The sequence below is a fragment of the Trachymyrmex cornetzi genome, unplaced genomic scaffold (assembly GCF_001594075.2).
Source record: "Trachymyrmex cornetzi isolate Tcor2-1 unplaced genomic scaffold, Tcor1.1 scaffold7, whole genome shotgun sequence".
Classification (NCBI taxonomy): domain Eukaryota; kingdom Metazoa; phylum Arthropoda; class Insecta; order Hymenoptera; family Formicidae; genus Trachymyrmex; species Trachymyrmex cornetzi.
Genome location: NW_017300025.1, coordinates 378,709 through 398,718, shown reverse-complemented (window position 1 = coordinate 398,718; position 20,010 = coordinate 378,709). Strand labels below are relative to the sequence as shown.

The 20,010-nt window shown below is 36.4% G+C and overlaps 1 protein-coding gene across 1 annotated transcript in view; it reads left to right on the top strand.

Annotated features, from left to right (window-relative positions):
* Window positions 1-1,335, top strand: part of LOC108767610 (uncharacterized) — a 59,814-nt gene extending 58,479 nt beyond the window's left edge. The window contains exon 3 of the mRNA XM_018517573.1: window positions 1,149-1,335. Coding sequence (XP_018373075.1) covers window positions 1,149-1,335 — 187 coding nt within the window. The remainder of the gene's footprint in view (window positions 1-1,148) is intronic.
* Window positions 1,336-20,010: the final 18,675 nt, after the last annotated feature.

The following is a 20,010-nucleotide window of genomic DNA, read 5'->3' as shown; positions in this document are numbered from 1 at the left end:
ATGTTCGAATGTTAACCTTCAAGTAGATACGTCGTTCGAAGATACGTAAGTTGATAGACGGAGGTCAGAATATTTCAAAAAATATTTAATTTTATAATTTAATTTTATAAGTATATTATGTTATAGCAGAGCCGGGACTAGGCATTTCGGCCGAAGTAAAATAAAAAATACATCCCTTAGTAAAAAAAAAAATTTTTTATGACGTGAAATATAATAAGAAATATTAATTAATAGTAATTAATAGTAATTAATAATATATATTAATATTAATTTAATATAATCACGTGTACAGGAGAGGGGAGGATTATACATTATAATCATACAAATTTACATGTATGTTATAAATGAAATATAGTTACTAAAATCACAATAATATTTTTCGTGTTTTGATAGATGCGAAATTATCAATTATTGTATCAAAATCTTAGCCTTTCATTTTCTATTTCATTTTCGATTGAAAGAATTTCTATTTCATAATTTTTCTTTATTTAATGATGACCATAAATAATTTTTTATCAACTTTAATTTAATGTTTTAACATCAAGTGGATCGTAACTCAAACTCATCGTTAATGAATTAGAATATGTAGGAAATTATATTATCATTTTTGCACCTTCAAATTGTTTACATGAGGCAAATGCCTCGTTCGCCACACTCTAGTTCTGTGTTATAGTTAAACTTACATTAGTTAATACTTTTTGAGACAGAAGAATATAAAAATAATGAACTTTAAGACCTCTAGACATCTGGGCAATACTTTTTATTTTACTTTTTTAGAATAAGATTTAAAAAAACCTATCTGAGATGTGCTATGGCCAACCTCTTAAATGTCGATTTGACGTAATCCTTTCATGAATTTGAAAGAATTAGATTGGAATGGCGTAAAGCTATAGTCACATTTAGCAATTGTGAATGATGATAGACAATTACTTTTTAATCTTAGAGCAAAGCAATCGGTAATGCTTTGCTCCGATTGATTAAAAAATAATCGTCAATCGCTAATCACAATATCGGCGTAATCGCTAATGTGATTACGGCCTTAAGTTCAACATATCTTGAATTAATTCGTATCAGTAACAAGATCTCCTTACATATTTTTACGTTATAAAGATAACATTAATGAAACTTTGTTTCGTGATTTCTCATAGCGACGTTTCGGGTTTCTACGTGGCTATATCTATGACCTATGGTGAAACTTCCATCTTTCGTTTCGGCGCGCGCAAGTTCGTCCAAGTGATCGATCACTCTCCTCAGATTCTGATCCTGCCAGCATTTCTTTGCTTCAGAATTCGGCGCGTCTCAAGACAGTTGGAAGTTTTCGAGGATGCTAGGTAGAATACGTACAAAGGGGAGCGATTATGTACGCGCGGTTTGCTGCTACGGGCACCCGTTCGAGAATACTCGCTCTCGAAATTGCTATGAGACTGCAACGAGGCCGTGACAGCGGCTTGATATCGAATCACCTCCCTTTCTCTCACGAAAAGTATTCCCATATACGCATATAACAGCGAAGACCTTCCTCCACCGACCGATCCATCACTGTACTCCTTGGCAGCGACAACACAGTAGATAAGGTGCTCGATCGTGCCGGAATCGAAATATGTCATTTCGGCTACCGGTGCCATCATTATACAGCGTCGAATTCACCTGGACACCTTGGACTAAACCCCGTTAAGAAAGATTGTTGGCGGACAAGACGAGGAGCCGTGATTTATAATGTACATCTGATTAATTATGCGGTCAGTGGATAATTATACGTATTATTACAATGCGGAATGCACATAAATTTCGCACGAATGTGTTATCAGGAGATGTTAATCTTAGTGGACTCGTAGTTGTGCTGTTATACGTTATTTGTCAATGACAGGTTAAAAAATGAAGAAAACAATCTAGGATATTAATTACAATTATATACGATATTTTTGTTACATTGAGACGTACATTTAACAAATTAATCAAATATTTTGATTAAGTGTGGATAGATTCCAATATAAGCAGTGATTATCTTTCGCGGTCTACGTTGAAAGACGAATGATATTCATCTTTCGGCACGTTCTCTTGTCAGCGATCATCGGTACCAGAGACATGCTGAAAAGGCGAACGACTTAGGAATCAACCCGCGGCAGGTATTCGAGGAACGTGCTCCTCTCCTTAGTTTGACTCGTTGTTGGTGCTTTATCGATAGAATGTAAGCAATCGGAGCAATCAATCGGTGTGGTGGACGCTGTGCTCACCCACCAGAACATCCCTACCGGCTACCGGCTCCTTCCTACAGCCGACACGCCATCTTTTCTTCGGGGTCTCTCTTTCCTCGTTGAAGCTCGGACTCGATCTGATATCTCGAACCGCCTCCATCGACTCTGTATCACTCTCTTTCTCTTGCCCCATCTTCCCGTCCATGCCCTCTGTCCATTTCTCTTGTCCCACCACAGCCCATCCATACGTTCCGTCCGAGTTATTCCGGGGTCAAACTCCAGTCAGAGTCACGCGATAATCTTCAAGACATCGAAACCGATTCGAAAATCGTCATATATGTCGCGGTAGAAACAAACGAGCACGCTCGCCGCGATCGAACTTTCGAAACGGTTATATTACAATTAAATCTTGGAGTTGGATTATTTTTTTTTGCAATTTCTGCAATCATTTGTCGTAAAATTAAAAAAAATTTTGACAAAAAAATAAAATGAACATTGAATTTACAAGGGGCTGATTGATTCGAATATAAATTACAAAAATTAACGATATAAACCATTTAAATATTGAAAGAAAACTAGACGTTTCATTTTCTTAATTACTTATTTATTTTATTTTTATTATTTTGTATTATTAATAAAAAATTTTGTGTGCGTCACACAATTTTTCTTTATCGTTTTGAGTGTCTGCAAGTATTTCGCATTAATCAATAGTTTTTTTTATAGAAACACCTTTTATTTCTCCATGTCATTTTAATTTATCGGAAGCGGAAAGCATCGGGATATTTTAGGCATCCCTTCGCCGAGGGATAGACGGGGGAAGGGACGAGCCAAAAAGTGGAATTTTCTCGAGACGTATCGAAGTCTGAAGAGTTCGGGTTCTGGTCCTTCGAGCCATCCATCGTTCGGGTGTCTGCTCGGCTCGTTAGCGATTCCGCATGAGTTGTCCCCGTTGGCCGATCTCTTGTCTTTTTTAGTGGCAGTGGTCCTCGACGGTGAGCCTGGCTGGCCCTCTTCTGGACTCACTCGCCTCAGGACGATCATTCGTGACACGGGACCACCCCATGAACCCGACAGGTATCCCCGTCTTTCACATGACCCATCACGTTCCTGTACCGTAAGACGTTTCCCGTGGGTTGTAGCCGCATCCTCCTGCTAAGGCGCTAACCGCACATAATTTTTCGTTCGAATGTGGGAAAAGATACTCGACGCGACATAGCCTGTCGTAAATCAGTAACGTACCGGGAATTCAGCGATATGTTTGTCATATACTGTTATGCGCTTTCTCGCTTACATAGGAAATGAAGTTAATAAAGATTACTCGATTTCATGCGGCTTTCAGCATGTCTATAAATTATCATGGCATACAGATTGACCAATAAATACTTAGTTTAATATGATAAAAATGTCTAGTTTCTGTGAAATTTATGTTACTCGAAGTTATAGTAAGATATTGAATATTATAATAGTATTAGTTTCTACAGAAAATAGATAGAAGTTTTATTTCAAACTTGATTCGAATATGAAGTTCACTAATTGTATTTCTAACACAGATTTTTTGCGTTTAATATTTTTCAGAATTTTAGATTATCATCTATTTAAATTTAAATTATTTTACGAAAATAACAATTTTACTGGAGTATCTAGAAATTTAAATAAGATGCAGATCTGAAAATAATTTTGTTGGACTATCAAAATAATTATGTAGAAAATTTAAACATGATGTTGCGAAAAATGTATACCAAGTAGTTTGAGCGTCCTAATTATTTTGATAATCCAATCAAATTATTTTCAGATCTGTATTTTTAGATACTTGAGTAAAACTGTTCTTTCCGTGTATTACTCTTTAATTACTCAGCTACGATGCGGATAGTAGATTCCCAGCTCTCGTACGATTCGTAAGCGACCAGTCAGCCGTCATCGGTTATCGCGATGTAACCGCTTACATCCGCGGTAATATACCTGAAGACCCCTCTCTCCAACGATGCTTCCAGAAAGTTCGATTTCCCATATTTCCTCGTGGACCAGCGGCTCTGCAGCTCGCTGGAAATAACAGCAAAATAAATTTGATTTCGTCCCGGCGGCGCGGTAGTACGTTACACGTGTTGGATCCGCCCGATACCATCTTCGCCCAGTATCGATTTCACAAAAGGTCCTTCCTTTCCTCGCTCTCTCGTACTCCGGGAGATCCTCGTTCTTTCCTTCCTGTCGAGGAACCACCGAATTACCGACCTCTCCCTCTCGATAACGAATTTGTAGTCCTCGCTGAATATCAAAATGCAGTAGAAGAAAATTGTAGGATACTTTATTTGTCGAAGACAAACGCTGCTTCATGAAATTTAAATGCAGTTATTCTCTTTTTATATTAAGTCGTATATATATTGACATTATATAATAAAATATGTAGAAAATTCAATTGGAAATTTCAAAGATGCTCGAAAAGTGAAATGTGAAAATTGTGATGAGAATTGTCGATTATTTATCAAAAAATGTTTTACGATAAGTTATAAATAATTCAGTCTATTAAAATTTTTCTGAAAATATCTGGAAGATTTATTTAAATAATCAAATTATTAATACAAATACATCATTACTATAATTTCATGCAGCTGCGTTTCTTCGATAAATAAAATATCCTATAATCTCCTTATACTGCATATTTCGATATTCCAGTGAGGACTACAAATTCGTTATCAAGAAGGAGAGGTCGGTAAATATCAAATTATTATTATTATATCTAACTATTTCTTAAACAAATTCATAAACGCGTCTGAATATCGAAGGCGACGTATTATAGGCTGTAATAATAAGAGTTACTCCGACGATAGTTGGTGGTAGTTTCGTGGGTAGTTTCGCGGCCTCGAAAAAAAAGGAGCAATCCTTGCCGGAACGCATGTCCTGCGGTTGTTCGACCATTTGCTCGCATCCCGTGTGGTCCATCGATGTCCCCATTGTTTCTGAACCTGGCCGGCCGTATTCAAATTCGCTCGTTTCGAATTGGGTGCCTCCCCCAACCTGGGGGTACATAAGCGGGTACGGATGAGAGGGGCAGCGGTCCTCGGCATTACGAGGAAGGGATCCGAGCGTGTTGTCCCGAGGTGGAGACGGAGGAGCGGTGGTGTGTGGTGCACGGTGTAACACTGCCGGCGTACAGAGGGTTCGGAGCGAGGAGAGAAACCAAGGGAAAAGGAGCAGGAAGGGACGAGAAAGAGGAAAGGAGACGGCGAGAGGGAGACAACGACTGGAATAAAATATTCACAGCCGCAGCCGGAGCGGGGCCTTAATTGCGATCAGACGCGATCTCGGATTCCAACGGCCGGTGGGCCCACGAACCGAAGCTAAGTCCCCCGATCTTCTCTCCTCGTCCTCTTATCCTCCTTCCTGAGACTTCGTCCTCCACCCACCGTTTGGTTTCTTCTCTTCCTCCAACTTTGTCCACCCAACTTCGTCGCTTCTCGAACCACCGCCATGTCCCAACTCCTGTTTATCCTGTTACAATGAGATGTATCGACCTGTTCCTACCGTCTACGAGCCGCGACCACGTCCAAGAGGATTATTTAATTAGCTAGTCGATAGATTGAAGCCACTTCGAAGTTTCAGCCGGGGGAGCCGCATTAGTGATGATTCATGTTACCTTCGAATAAAAAAAAATTACTGCGTTTTCTTTACGATATTTTCACAGATGACTTTTAGGCACGATGTAAACTAATAATAATATGTTTGCAAACTTTATTGTGAATACAAATCTATAATAAATCTAAGGATTTTCCAGTGTTAAGTGCAACGGAGATATCGTGTGATTGCAGTAGTTATCCATTTCGCCGGATCTATCGTGAGAACACAATACAATTTGTGATTACGAATGATCTTATTGCATGTTGTTGACATTAATGCGACATACACTAGACAGTTCGTAAACCCATCGACTCAGTTGTTGCGGTATATTACTTTTTGCGATGCGATATCTTCAACCTTCGAAAACCGATAGCATCTGCGTTGGGTCTAGTCATAAATAGGGAGAAAGAGTCACATTGCACATAGTTGCATAACATTTCGTAGTGTCAGCTTTATTGGTTATCCTGAAAACATACAAGCTCAAGCAAGTTGCCCGCGACATTTCCTGGTTGTTCACCTGGTATCGTACAACGCGAATCTTTCATATTCGTACGCCACAATTTGAATAATGCATCGAGTCGCTATTTGTTATTGTCGCTAAGTATCGTATGAGTGAATATAATGGACAACGAACTTTAAAAGTTATTTAAGCAATTGATTTTAATTATACCGCTACAGAAATACTGAATACCAAAATATTTTAATTATGATTTAAAGAGACACTTTGATAGAGAGAGCTATATAAAGTAGAGGGAAGTATTGTATTATAAGTCATTCTTTATTTTATTGGTTATCTCTATTATATTTTGTCATATTATCTTAGTTTTTTTATCATATTTTGTAATTTCAGTATTTTGCTAAGGATATTTTTGCTTCCATTCGGTAAAGATATTCTCTGTACAGAAAGAACGATTTTCCTAAAAGATATTAAAATTTAGCTGGATAGACTTGAAAATAATTTTGTAGGATCGTCAAAATAATTACACAATAATTCAACGATGAGCAAAAAGTTTTAATATTTTAGCAACCAGTTTAAGTGTATTATATAATTATTTAACAAAAATTATTTTCAGATCTAGTTAAATTGAGATATTTCTCAGCAAAACTTTCTTACCATGTAGAAATTATATAGCGATCGAAATGGATTATATTCGATCATAGTTATCAACGGTTTGAAAAATCAAAAGTTACAATACGCTTCCATATGATTTCCGGGAATTAGGCGTTTCCCCTTGGCGAAACTCTCGCGAGAGACGAGAGATCATCGCGGATGCTCTTGACGTCTCCTGGAACTCTCTCTCGTAACTTACCGCGATACGTTGCGTCGCGCATTAATCAAGCAGCGCCGGCGGTGCACAAATTGGCCGTGTGGGTAGAGGCCGGTCTCTACACTTGGCGAAGTTAACCCGCACGAAATCTCTTCCGCATTACTGACGTACGCGCGTTCGCCGCCCCCGGAGGGAGTCCGCGGATCCTGGGAATCCGGCATTTTTTTTCCCCTTTCCGTCCGCCCTCTCCGCTTTCTCTCTCTCTATTCGCCTCGAGTCGGCGGATGTGAACGCGACGATAAGGCCCAGCATACGTGCGTGACTCTCTCGTACCCCGTCCCTCCCCCCTTCGTCCTCGCCCTCTGTCTCGTCTTCCTTCTCCGCTACGTACGTACCCTCGACCCGGGACCGCACATTGTTCCGCGCGATCTCCTACGTACTCGCACACGACGTATATTACATTGTTTCGCGGTCGGGAATTCGTCGCGAGATCAACAGTGCTTGTCATGGTCGTCAGTTGGCACGGTCGCGGTTTCTCCTCGCTCTTATCTCGCGATCGCTGTTATATTTGGAAACGTAATCCCGAAAGAATAATATTTTGAATCTGTACACTGAAAGAAAAGATTGACTGCTGCAGCAAATTAGATGGTAAAATGTGGCATAGCATCTTTAATTGGTTGCAGCAGCCAATTTTTGGTTGCATTAGCCTATCGAAATCCTATACTGACATTTGCGGATAGGCTAACGCAACTAAAAATTGACTGCTGCAACCAATTAAAAATACTATGTTACATTTTACTATCTAATTTGTTGCAGCAGCCAATCTTTTTTTTTCAGTGTAGCAATATAAGATATAGAACATGTATTTCAGCTAAAATCCGACTTGAAAACTCGAAGTTACGCCTTAAATTTTGTCTTTAAACGGCGTCTACAATGAGATTTTAAGGAGGTTGTAAGGCAAATGCAATATGTTAAGAACTACTTGAAAAAATTACAGACTATTCTAAATTTTATTTAATAATAATACAAAAAAAAATAGAAACAATTGACCATCTGGATCAAAAGTTATTTAAATAAGTAGTAATATATTTTTTAAATTTGTACTCTAATATAAATATATGAAAATGTATTATAAAATAATGATAAAAATCTCAATTTTTTTATATAAATACTCTAGGAATTCAACAATATTTTTGTAAAGTTATCTTGAGATGCAGACATTAATTGTTCAGTAAATAAATAAAATTTGTTATTTGTTATAAACTAATGGTGAATCTCAATGAAACTTTGCATAAGTCATGTTTAGTACTTAATATATTTACCATATATAAAAACATTTAGATTTTTCTTATTATTTTAACAATTTTTGTTTATAACAATAAAACCAGAATGTTATGAACACAACTTTCAAATGTATGTAGTTTATTTAAAGCGAAAATATTAATATATGTGTTTTGTGCCCTTACAACCTCCTTAAGACATAATGTGTCGTTTACAATATAAAGTAAGAAATAGAAGTAAGAAACTGACCAATCATAGTCGAATGTGAAAAGAACTATCAACTATGATTGGTGAGTTTCTTTAAAGTTTAGGTATTGGCTTATTGTAGAAAGTCTATCAAATTCTCATCATAGACATCGCTTAATGAAAGAGAACTGACATGATTTTACGGTTATGATAAAATCGATGAGGAGATCTATTTCGCTCGAGTCGCGATCTACCGTTATTTATTTAGTAGACATTGAGAGCGCTTGTCTAAATTTGACGGTGATATCTGGACCGTTCAACATTCCTGGACTTCTATTTCAAACCTGATTTCCGAAATTAAGTTTGTTTGCTTGAATAAATCATTCGACTTTCAAACAAGCATTTTTTAAATGAATGACACAAAAAATTGTTCTACTTAAGTGTAAATAAAGTGGAACATTTTTGCGTTTTTTTTAATTGCTGGAAAAATGAACTTTACTTCTTATTTTATCCATTAATTCCAATTTATTGAATGCAAAGTAAAGATGTAAATATTCTTTTAAATTGTTAAAATAATTTATGAATTAAAATAATTAGTGCGATATGCGGAAATAAATTGGACGACACGAGTAAATTTTTCGAGGCATTTAAGTTGAAGATTGATAAACATGCTCATTTTTCCTGTTAAAGTTGATATACTTTGTCAGAATGAATCGATTCAATTTACATCTTTCTTCCGCATTTTATTAATGCATGACGGGTTGTATTTGTAGATTATGTGCGGAACAAAATTCCGATGACGTAATTCGTGCGATTTGTCGTACAAAACGCGAAGAGAAGTACCAGGCAAACCGTTAACCACAGCGGAGGATGTTTTATGCTCCGACCTCACCTCTCGAGGGCAAGCACACCGGTGCTTTTCAGAAACACAACACATCACCGCGTAAAGCGAGATGATTTCTCAAAAGAGGAACCAACTCGCTTTGCCTGAAGTTTCGAGAAGAGAAGATTACGCTGGTAAAAATATAATTTTATAGCTTCTCTCACAAACACAACATTATGCGCCAAAAGGGAAGAGAAACGGAAGAAGAAGAAATAAAGAGCGTTTATCAAGATCGTTATTTTTAGATTATTTTTATTCAGGAATGTTATGTAATCAACGTGGCGCAAGTTAAAAATGTAACGTAACTTTTAAATTGGGATAAGACGAAGACTGTGAGCAATGATGAGGCGGTTGTCGAATAACGTTATAAATATACTTGGGATGATTACGCGATTATTCTTGGTCACTTTAAACCGTGACAGTCACATACTTTGTAAACTTCGTTGGCGTGCTTCTGTTTCTTCTCTTTTTACAATTTCTCTTCTCGGAGCAAAGTACGAAGCGAGAGTTCGGTACGTCAGGACGGATGGTTACAACCGATGCGCACGATGATTCATCCGCTTTGAGTCAGCTGTCGTACGTTGACCCATTTGTCTCGATGAGATGCATTCATGAGGAAGAAGCACCGATCGGGGTTGACAACGTCTCGCCAATGTCCTCGATAGTTACCTTCGCTGTTGGTTTGCTCGATGGGATTATGCCGAAATTATTTTACCAACGAGAAACTCACTACATAGTTTACAATTCTTCCATTCTAGCCAAACGTAGACGGAATAATTACATAGCAAAAAAATATCTACGTTGGAAAATATTTGTTTGATAGAAAATATTTTTTATAATAGTGAATATTTTGAATATTTAATTTTAACGTCATTCAACGAAAGACTCATCGTGAAGATACAGTCTAGCTCCATTACATTTTTCGACCTGCATTTCTAGCGTTTTATATTTCAAAGGGGAGATCCGATAGGTGGTAGGATTCGGACGGAATGTTATGGAGTTGTATCCTATTACACGCGAGAGATGCCAGGAGACTTCGACTAATTTACGTTCGTCCAGGCGTAGTTATAGTTATTATCCGACACTATCTGACCGTGAAACTGAAGGCATTAACTCTTTAGAAACTGTTCGGTTCTTATGCAAAACAGTTAGATCAAACTGGTAAAATGCACGATACAAAATTTCGAAATACATTTCCGAACACAAATTTCTGAACTTCCATTTTTTTTTTATAAAGAAAAATTCACAAGAAATACAATTGATAGAGGGTTTTCCAATTTTACATATGAAACATTTTTGCGCTAAAGTATCTAAAAATTTAGCTAAATACAGATCTGAAAATAACTTTATTGGACTATCAAAATGATTACGCAGGATATCTCAAGCTGGTTGCTAGAATGTTCAAATCTTTTGCAATTCATCATTGCTTGAGTTTCCAACATAACTATTTTGATGGTTCAATCAAATTATTTTCAAATCTGTATTTAGCTAAATTTTTAGATACTTCAGTAAAATCGATCTTTTTATGCATACGAAATAAATGACTTCATAAATTTTGCAAGAGTTTGGAAGGACCACACTTTGTTGAGGTTAAACGATTACCTTGAAAATCGCATCTTCTTCTTTTCCGTTTTTTTTTCTCGAATCCCGTTCCACGGGCTAAAGCTGTTGCAATCGCGGACACGCTTTGGAACGAGAGATATGCGTGACGAGTGGAAGCGTCATAGGCACCACGAAGAGGGGCCACGTCGCGATAAAAATCTCTCGTTCTTGCAGTGTGACCAGAATTACATTATTTTCGCTGTGAAATAATGCGCGAGGTGAGGTCCTGGGGTAGTGTCATCTACGAGTCGCTATACATTTCAATAAGATTTGAGCAATTACGAGCGCGAATTTTTTAAATGAGAGCTCGGACTGGCGAACTATTGTTGTTGAGAATATTTGAAACTAATGATTGTTTCATAAATCGCTCGCTGTCGTGCATTCGAATGTTAGAAAATAGATTTACGCCTCGACATCGAAATAATACTCGAGTTGTTATACATTTTATTTCATCGTCTGAGCTGTACATTTAAAGTTCATGCAAACTTCTAATGTATTAGAATTCTCCTATTGTTACTGATGGAATAATATTTAAAAAAATTCATACTCTTCTATCAAATTATAATTAGTCGAACAAGTAGATAAACTTTTCCCATATTTGGATAATGTATACTGAAAAAAAAATATAGTCAATTTTAATAAATATTTAGTTCAATACTGTCAACTAAACATTTACTTACATCAGTAAATAAATATTTGTTCAGTAAAAAAAATGATTGTTAAATCAAATTAACATTTCTTGTGTCAAATAAATATATCTTTATATTTAATATTTAGTTGGCAGTATTCAACTAAATATTTATTGAAATTGACTATATTTTTTTCAGTGTAATATACTAGTAAAAAGTATAACTGTAAAATTAAAAACTTTTTGGAGTGTTTCGGACATACCATTTATCAATTTGCGTATCTAAATTATTTATCTACTTAAAGATATGTTTGTCGCAGACAGATTCACAATTATCTATAATATGAATTATTTTGACTAGCAATTATTTTTCATTGAAATTCCGCACCTTTTTCGAAAGATTGAAAAAAATTTCATGAATTTCCTCGTTATATAGTCCTTTAACAAAAACAAATGGTACATTTAATTTCGACGCTTCTATCTTTAAATAAGTGAGCTTGTCGACCATTATCGCGAGCTGTTCAGATCGTAGTTAATAATCGAGGGCACATACGCGCGCATTGCGTATGGACTCCGCAAAGCCCTAATTACCAGACAGTTAGCGTGCTGCTTCCGCATTCGAATAGACGATAAAAAAAAAGGTCGTGCACGTATGAATTTCATTTCGTGACAGATCATGATCAATGCCGATGGCGCACGAAGCCTGTCCAGCCACAACGGGAGGTTTTTCTTTATTTTTATTAGAGATAAACGGCGCGCCTTTGTGGCAGCCATTTGTTCCGACTCGTCGGATCGAAATCAGTGACTTGTCCTGCATCCACGATAATGCGACCAACGCTAATAATAGAGTCGCACACACGCACACACGATGGAAAATGACAGTGTGACTGAAAAGTTCTAGTCACCTTTTCAGGAAATCTGAAAAGAAATCGTATCTCTTCGAGGACTAAGCGCTCGATCTTATTCTAAATGGGTTTCGTCGAGAGAGCAAAAAAGGCGAAAATTAAATAATAATTGAGAGCAAAAGGGCAAAAATTAAATAATAAATGAGAGCGCCTACACAGAAAGAATGATTTTGTTTAAACACTTAAAAATTTAAGTAGAAACAAATCTGAAAATATTTTCTTGGACCATCGAAATAATTATGTAGGAAACTCAAGTATGACAAGTAATGCTGTAAAAAGTTTTGACATTCTAGTAATTAGTTTGAACATCCTACATTTTTCTTTTAATATTTCAACAAAAGTTTTTAGAGAGCCCCGACAAAATTTTAGATAATCTTCGGGAACACAGCGAGATCGATCGACGTTAACGAATTCACTCGTATCGAGACATTAGATCGTTTTACATAGCAAGGCAGTTCGTGCGCTGTGTGGTTGACGCGATTCTGTGACGCGGATCCTGTAAAATAAAATAAAATAAAATGTATAAGGCATATAGGAGCGGCGACGAACCGGAGGTGGACGAGGGAGTAGTATAGTCACCGTGTGCGGCTGAATAAAAAAATAACCCCATTAATTCGTCGGCTTATGTCTCGCAGTCACACGTTCTCACAGCGAGAGCGTCACGCGACGCGTGTCACCTTCGCGTAGGTACGTGTTACTTCTTCTACATTCCTGACAAAAATTCGAGAATAATGCTGCGTGGACGACGTCGCAACGACTGAACGGGCATTCACGGAAGGCGGTTGCGTTCTATTAAAAGTTAAGCCTGCGTGCTACGATTAAAAAAACTTGGTAAAAAATCCGAAATATAAAAAAACGCATCTTTTCAAATCCTGCGGAACAATTAGAATATATTTAAAAAATTCTGAAACGCATTGTTTTTGCTCCGTTATTTCCGAAGAAATTATTTTATACAGTGAGTACAAAAAATATTTGTACAGAGAAAATGTTTTTTAAAAAAACTTTATTTTTAAAAATTAAACATCATCCAGCGAGAAATGAGTCATCGAATTGATGTCGAATTAATGATTTCAACACTAATTTGACGTCAATTCGACGTTTAATTGATCCTTTTTTTGCTGGGTAATTAACAATTTACTCATAAAGTATAAAATAGACTATGCTTCTTAAAATTATATGTACCAAAAAGATGTGTATTAATTATAGAAAATATATCATCTGAAAAATAAGCGAAAATTAAAAGTTCCATTATTTGGATGCTCAAAAAATATTCGTACAGTCGAAAATTTAGCTTTTATAATATCAGAAATACATGCGAAGCTCATTTGTATATGTTAGAACAGAATGTATTCATTGTATAAAATTGCTAATTAACGTTTATTTCCTACAAATAAGATTTTTTATAACAAATTTCCTTGTACGAATACTTTTTGCTCTCACTGTATGTATATAAATACTTAGTTATTTTATATTGAATTATTTGTTGTATAATCTCTGTTTTTTATATAACCGAGATATGATCTACATATATTTTTATATAATCTTTTATAGATTTCTTTTTTCATTCTAAATTTAACAAGCAAATTTTGGCAAGTAAAACAAAATAAATTCGGATCTTCAGTAATTGTTTATTTAAATATAGACTCGTTTATCGATTTTGAATTGAGCGTTCACTTTTTTATATTGTATAGTCTAAATTCTACAACTACATTTTATTCAAAAATATAAGAATTCTTGAAGGAAAATAAAATTTCTGCATAAAGATATTTATTTTTCATTTTAATACGTGTGAAAAATAAATATCTCCACCCCATGCAAAAAGACGTAATGGTCTCTCATATTTAATCAAGAGTCGAGTGTTGTGATTTTGAAGGACGGAGATAAAAATAAGAGATGCCACCCACGATCTAGTCAGAGCCGACAGTCGATTCTATCGTAGATTCGAGGATTATTATCAGGCGATACTGTGAGGAATCGTCGGCGGCTGGTGACATAATGCATATGCAGCGCGGTGCATACTGATGGCATGCACTCGATGCATCGCGATGCGTTTCCGAAAAGCGCGAATCCTTGTAACTGTCCTTCCTTCACCACCTTCCTTAGTCATTCTATGACAAATTCTACGTGACTTGGCTGGGCTATAGATCGCGCCATGCGGCTGTTTGATCCCCCGGGATTGTCGTAAATTTTCACACAAATCGTCGAATTTCGTGAAGCGCCATCGCTCGTATACGGATGCGACGTGACACAAGACGCCGCGTGGGAGATGATTTCTTTGGAATTATGCTAATTGCGTTCCTCCCGAAACACGTGCTTCGCTCACACGGCACGCCATGTGTCGATACAATGCTTGAGCATGCAAAATTTTCGACGTCGATGTTTATCGTGTTTAAACTGGATATTCCGAAAAAGAATAGATAAACTGATAACGCCCCGGAGATCGTGTCGGAAGTTTATTAGAGGAACAAAATAATCTAGTTTAGGCTCACGCCTTGCATTCTCGATTCATTTTGATTGTGATCATTGTGGCTCACGCGGTTACGTACATTTGCGATAATATCTGCCTTTATATATTCGAAAAATACAAATTATATTATGCCACGACCGTTGCAGCAGACGTATATTTCCTTGTATGCAAACATACAGTTCCTGCAGCGTTACTCAGCTATCTCAGTTTGTGGACATGTATTAAGATATGATCTAACTCGTTTGACACTCTTGATACATACTAAATGTTTTTTAGAAAACATTGAAGTAACACGTAAAGTATTAGAGGTTAGAGACCTCAAAACCGGTTTATTCAAAAATTTCTGAAAAATTTCATGTGGTGCCTGTTCTTATCTTACACAAAAATACAAATTTTATTTTATTAGGGTTCTGCCTTCACGGTTGCCACAAAACTGGTTATCAAGGAAATGTCAGGAATTTTGTAAAATTTTCTGGAAAATTAAAATTCTCGGCTTTTTAAAGAATTTTAAGTTTATGTGCATACATATCACACTTACGTAGTTTTAAAATACTACTAACTTAACAATTAAATGCAAATAATGCCAGCAACATTAAGAGTAATTTACATTATTATAAATATTAATAAGCGGGCAATGAGAGCATTTACAGTGCGGTATTTATAGAGCGCAATACATATAATATATTCACAATACTTTTGCATTACGTGTCGATACAAGATTCTTGAAGGTTTCGGTTTACTTTAAACCATCATCAGCAATGCCACTCTCTAAATCTGAATCAGTGGATAATCACTGATATCAGTTTCAAGTATGCCATTATTCACTAATCACCCAGTGACGTATTTGGCACTGGATAATCAGTGAAGTTCAATTAAAAAAGAAAGAAGATTTGAGTATTATATATCCTAAAATATTAATATTCATATGTTAATTTCAATCTTCTAATACTATATTCATTGAATTTATGCACTAAAATAAGATTAATTAGATCACATAATAAAGGTTAGCTCTAGGTTAGGAATTTCACATTTCACTCACTAATTATCAGTGGCAAACTTGGCACTGATATCAGTGATTATCTACTGGTTCAGATGGTTTAGAGAGCATATAATTTTCATAACAATATTCCAATCCGCAAATGTTGGAAATGATATCTGCGTTCGACGCTATGCTCATCCAGCTCATCCTCTGTCGAATGCAGAGACCATTTCCAACATTTGCGGATTAGAATATTGTTATGAAAATTATATGGCATTGCTGATGATGGTTTAAAGTAAACCGAAACGTCCAAGAATCTTGTATCAACACGTAATGCAAAAGTATTGTGAATATATTACATGTATTGCGCTCCAAATACTGTAAATGCTCTCATTGTCCGTTTATTAATATCTATTATTGTTTGTTTTTCGAGAGCTCTATTAAATATAATTGTTTTTTACATTATTATGTTGAATTGTTCTCTTAACATCAAATATTTGATGGTATCCATAAATCAGGAAACTACAAAAAATTTCAAAATATTATTTAAAGCGTCAGAGAAAATCGTGAAATTTCGCCTGGAAATTAGGGAAAAGTAATGGAATTTTAAGATAAGGAATTTATGACAACCCTGGTCTTATTATCAAAATTTGTAAAAAAATTTTTTATTTTATTTCTTAAGAAATGGCTTATAGACTTATAAAACGACGACATTGTTTTAGCATTAATGCGAGAGACACGCTTTAATCAATCGAAATTAAATTTAGTTGACGTATTTTCGTGCGAGTTACGAGTATCAGTTTAACAGCTATGTGACGTGGCTGTTCGTTCGATGTTGTGGTATCGAGTACAAAGTAGCATAATAATACGGAATAAAATACCTACGGTGGGTGGCGACGTTTTCATGCGCGCATCCATCCCGGTGAGGCGCGAAGACGTTACTCAAAATGTACAGCCATTAACCGTTGGCATCCTACGGAAACTGCCGTCTCTGAATTAACAAGTACTCCAATGTGCGCTCATACATCACGCGAGGTGTCACATCGTTTCAAAGAATCGTTTCCCCCGATCTCAGAAGCTATTCACGAAGCGACCGTATATTCGGGGAGGCATGTCGTCGCCGGCCACGATTAACATTTTAAATATGCAACGAAAGTGTTCGGTTCTCAAAAACACATTAGCACAAAAACCAAGTTATCGCTCGTCGTTACACCTATTACTTTTGACAGCAACAAGATATTTCTGACTATTACTATTAACACAGTGAACATATACAAACATTACACAGGCACACAAAGTGTCTAATATATCCAATTATTATATATCATATTATTATATTATATTATATTATATAAAACATTATTAAGTTATCATATTTTCTTATACTTTTTTAAAAAGCTGTCAAATTTAAAGACTTTTTGTTGGACATTTAATTTATTTCTATTATTATTTAAGATATATATTATATACTAGGAAATAATTCCTTATATAAAAAAAAGTCGAGAGTGCAGAATAAATTTTTTCATTTGAAGCTTTGTTGTGAGCAAAGTTCTCTCTTAATAAAATAAATAAATAAAATTTAATTATTTGTCACATTTTCTTTAATCCTGCCACTTATTGTGAAGTCATGTATATATAAATGTTATGTAAAAAACGTAACGTTTATATATGCAATGTTTTTCCACAAATCGTATCTCCATTAAGTATACTCCATGACTTTCAAATTTGATTTCCTAGAAAATAAAGTCTCGGACGAAATAACTTTATTCTGCATTTCTACTAATTTTTATATGTAAGGAATTATCTCCCGTTCAATACTATAAATTTGTTTCCACCCTGAATATAAAAGGAATGTACAATTGAATATATATATGCACGAAATCAAACAACTCATAATTTGTTATAACAAATCGCTTTCTTGCCATACAGGCTATAAGAACATTTGCATCATTTACCCTTGCAATATTGTCAATTTTTCGTTACTTTGTTCGGCATATAGACATAGATTTGCTAATTCAATTGCTAACAGATCGACATTCAGGCAGTTATCATAAACCTTTGACATGGCGATTATAGAACTTGCGATCCGACTGCCGCGAGTTGGAGTGTCATTAGCAGTTCCTCGGCGTTTTACATATAAAAATTATTATCCACGAGCTATTAACGAGTGACAAGAGAGCGTGGCGTGCATGCATGCGATTATTGCGGATACCTGCAAAGCTCGCGAACGCAAATCGCGAAAAATCCAAAGCGCCGACCACGTCGATTTGCAAACAAGGTGGCAATCGGCTGAATCGGCCGCGGTGGAAAAGCAAAATAATTAAGATCTCCGCGATAGGCATCGGTATTTATCCGATTCGACGAAAACGCCCGTGGTCACATCACATGCACACGCGAACCAGTCGCGTTGCGCAAATCGTTGCGGATAGCAAGTTGTGTTCCGCGAGTGTACGATCTGTCATATCGGACAACGCGGTGCGATAATCGAGCGGCCCGAGAGCTCGTTAACGAGTCATTAACTCGACAACAAACTCCGTCGGCGTTGACTGAATTATGCGATAATAAAAAGGGAAAGAAGCGAATTTGTCCACGTAAATTAGTATCCGCGCGTAAATCTCCGGACAAAGGCTGGAGAACGAGAACCTTATCTAACAATTCCAACTTATTCGCCTGCAGAAAAGCTATGCGTTGTAAATTAGTCCTTGAATATTAATAATACCGTTGAGTGTATGGGCAAAATCGATTTAGCTTTCCGGAATCGATTTTTTTATTTAGCATTTTATATTTGATTTTTTACTAACGTGAATTATCGTACACATGTTTGATATGTCGGTTCAGATTTCTGTTTTATTTCGCTATAATATATAATATATTTATACATATAATTCTGCTTTATTTCAATGTAATAACTATAAAATTGCATAATTAATCTTTTCCAGAACTGACATTAAAATCTATAATTATCGCTGTTTGCTCAATATAAATGTAATATCGATCCTATTTAATTTATGTTAATCAAAAGGCATTAATTTCAAGGGACCAAAATGATCGTACAAAAATGAGTGAATAACTAAATATATTTTTTAACAAAAATAATCCAAATTTGCAGATGCAACGTAAAGAAAATTGAATTCTGACGTTTTCGATATATATATATAAGAGATTTATAATCGAAGAAAACCAAAAGAAAACAATAACTACATCAATTATAATTTCCTACTCAACAATATAATTGTTTTATCTACAGCATGTATTATATTACATTTATATTTGCTGAATGGGAAATTATAATATAGGTGTAATATTATAGTACCATTTTATTAGGTCTAACAGATTCACCATCAGCAACGGAGGGTTAATAACATTATAATACGGTTCACTTATCGTTGTACATCGCGCTGTGAGCCATTATGAATGAAATCTGAAATAGAATTGTCTGACGTCTCGATCGGGATGGATACGAAGAATTGATGAATACGAAGAACTCGGGAGACACGTGTGGGTCGTGTCGCGAAATGAGTCTTTGCAGAGAGTGTCGATGTACATTCCCGCGTAGGCAAAAAAAGAACGAAGGAGAAAAAGGGGTGTAGAATCGATAATGGACTGTCACGAGTGCGTGCTCGTTAGGCTCTCCTTCGCGTTTCTTTGCAATCCGGCGCGATAAGCGCAAAGAGGTGTGCGGAGAACGTTCGAGGTGCGTTCGCGTCGGGTGTGTGCTGTGCTCGCGCCGGACGAGGACGGGCAAGGATGAAGGAGCAAAAGGGGTTGAGACGGGAGGAGGATGAGCTTTGCCGCACGGAGGGCACACGTTTGAGTTGTCCTCTCTCTCTCTCTCGAAAGAGACGGACAGACGGCAGAAGCGAGAGACGAAGGCGAAGCGCGCGTCCGCACGGACGAAGAAGAGGAGAGATTCGCGAATAAAACAAAAGCGCCGAGCGACGTCGAGGTTCGCGCGCACATCGCCGTCGCTCGGATGAACGAGCGAGCGAAGGAAGGCGCTTACA